The sequence below is a fragment of the Arachis hypogaea genome, chromosome 19 (genome assembly GCF_003086295.3).
Source record: "Arachis hypogaea cultivar Tifrunner chromosome 19, arahy.Tifrunner.gnm2.J5K5, whole genome shotgun sequence".
NCBI lineage: Eukaryota > Viridiplantae > Streptophyta > Magnoliopsida > Fabales > Fabaceae > Arachis > Arachis hypogaea.
Window position 1 is genome coordinate 42,726,028 of NC_092054.1, and position 1,012 is coordinate 42,727,039.

A 1,012-nucleotide genomic window follows, 5' to 3' on the forward strand; every position below is an offset into this window, starting at 1 on the left:
TTGGTTCACCGTAATCATCATCCTCAGCTGTGAGATTATTGATTTGGTTCTGTTTCTTAAGATGTGGAGGCATTCCATGCTTGCGGTAGCAAGTGTCGATGAGATGTCCAGTTTTACCACAGTAAGCACAGAGCTTAGAACTTCCTCTGCCACCTGGACCGCGTCCTCGACCGCCTCGAGACTGAAAAGTGTGTGATGAAGCAGTGCTCAACAAAGGGCTCGGCTTAACAATGTCAGTGCCCAAGAGTTTCCGTTCCTGTTGCAGCATCATTGAATAGGCAGAATCAATGGAGGAAAGAGGGTTCATAAGCATAATGTTTGATCGAGCACTTCCAAATTGTTCATTGAGGCCCCTCAAGAATCACACCACAAAAGTATCATTTTGATAATTGCTAACCGTGTCAAAGACACAGGTGCATTTCGGTGTGCAGTTGCACTGTGGGAGGGATCTAAAAGTTTCCAAATCTTCCCAAATTCCTTTGAGTTTGGTGAAATAATGAGTGACAGACAGATCACCTTGCTTGATTGAGAACAACTTCTCTTGGAGCTCAGCAATCTTGAAGACATCCCCTTGATAAAATTGATTTTTGAGTTCTTGCCATAAATCCTTGCCTATACTATTTCCCATTACACTTTGAGCAATGTCACTGCTTAGAGAAAGATGAATCCAGGAGACGACGAAAGTATTGCAACGATCCCAAGCCTCAAACAACGGGTCATCTACGGGTGGCTTCGGGAGAGTACCATCAATAAAGGCCAATTTGTTCTTTGATTTAAGCGCTAACAGCATATAGTGCGACCAATTGTGATAATTCTGATGATCAAGAACCCTAGAAATCAAGCGGTTACCTGGACTGTCTGCTGGATGCAAATAATAAGGACTAGCCAAATCGAGATGAGGGCTCACAGTTGATTTCGTCGATGCGGATTGCATACTAGTGATTTGCGCCACAATTTGGGCCAAAAGTTGGAGATCGATGCTTCCAAGATTCGGGGTGTGGTTGGAATCCAT

At 44.0% G+C, this 1,012-nt stretch overlaps 1 protein-coding gene across 1 annotated transcript; it reads right to left on the reverse strand.

Moving 5' to 3' along the window:
* Positions 1 to 361: 361 nt before the first annotated feature.
* Positions 362 to 1,012, reverse strand: LOC112778289 (uncharacterized). The gene has a single exon (XM_025822624.1). The coding sequence runs from the start codon at positions 1,010 to 1,012 to the stop codon at positions 362 to 364; it is 651 nt and encodes a 216-aa protein (XP_025678409.1).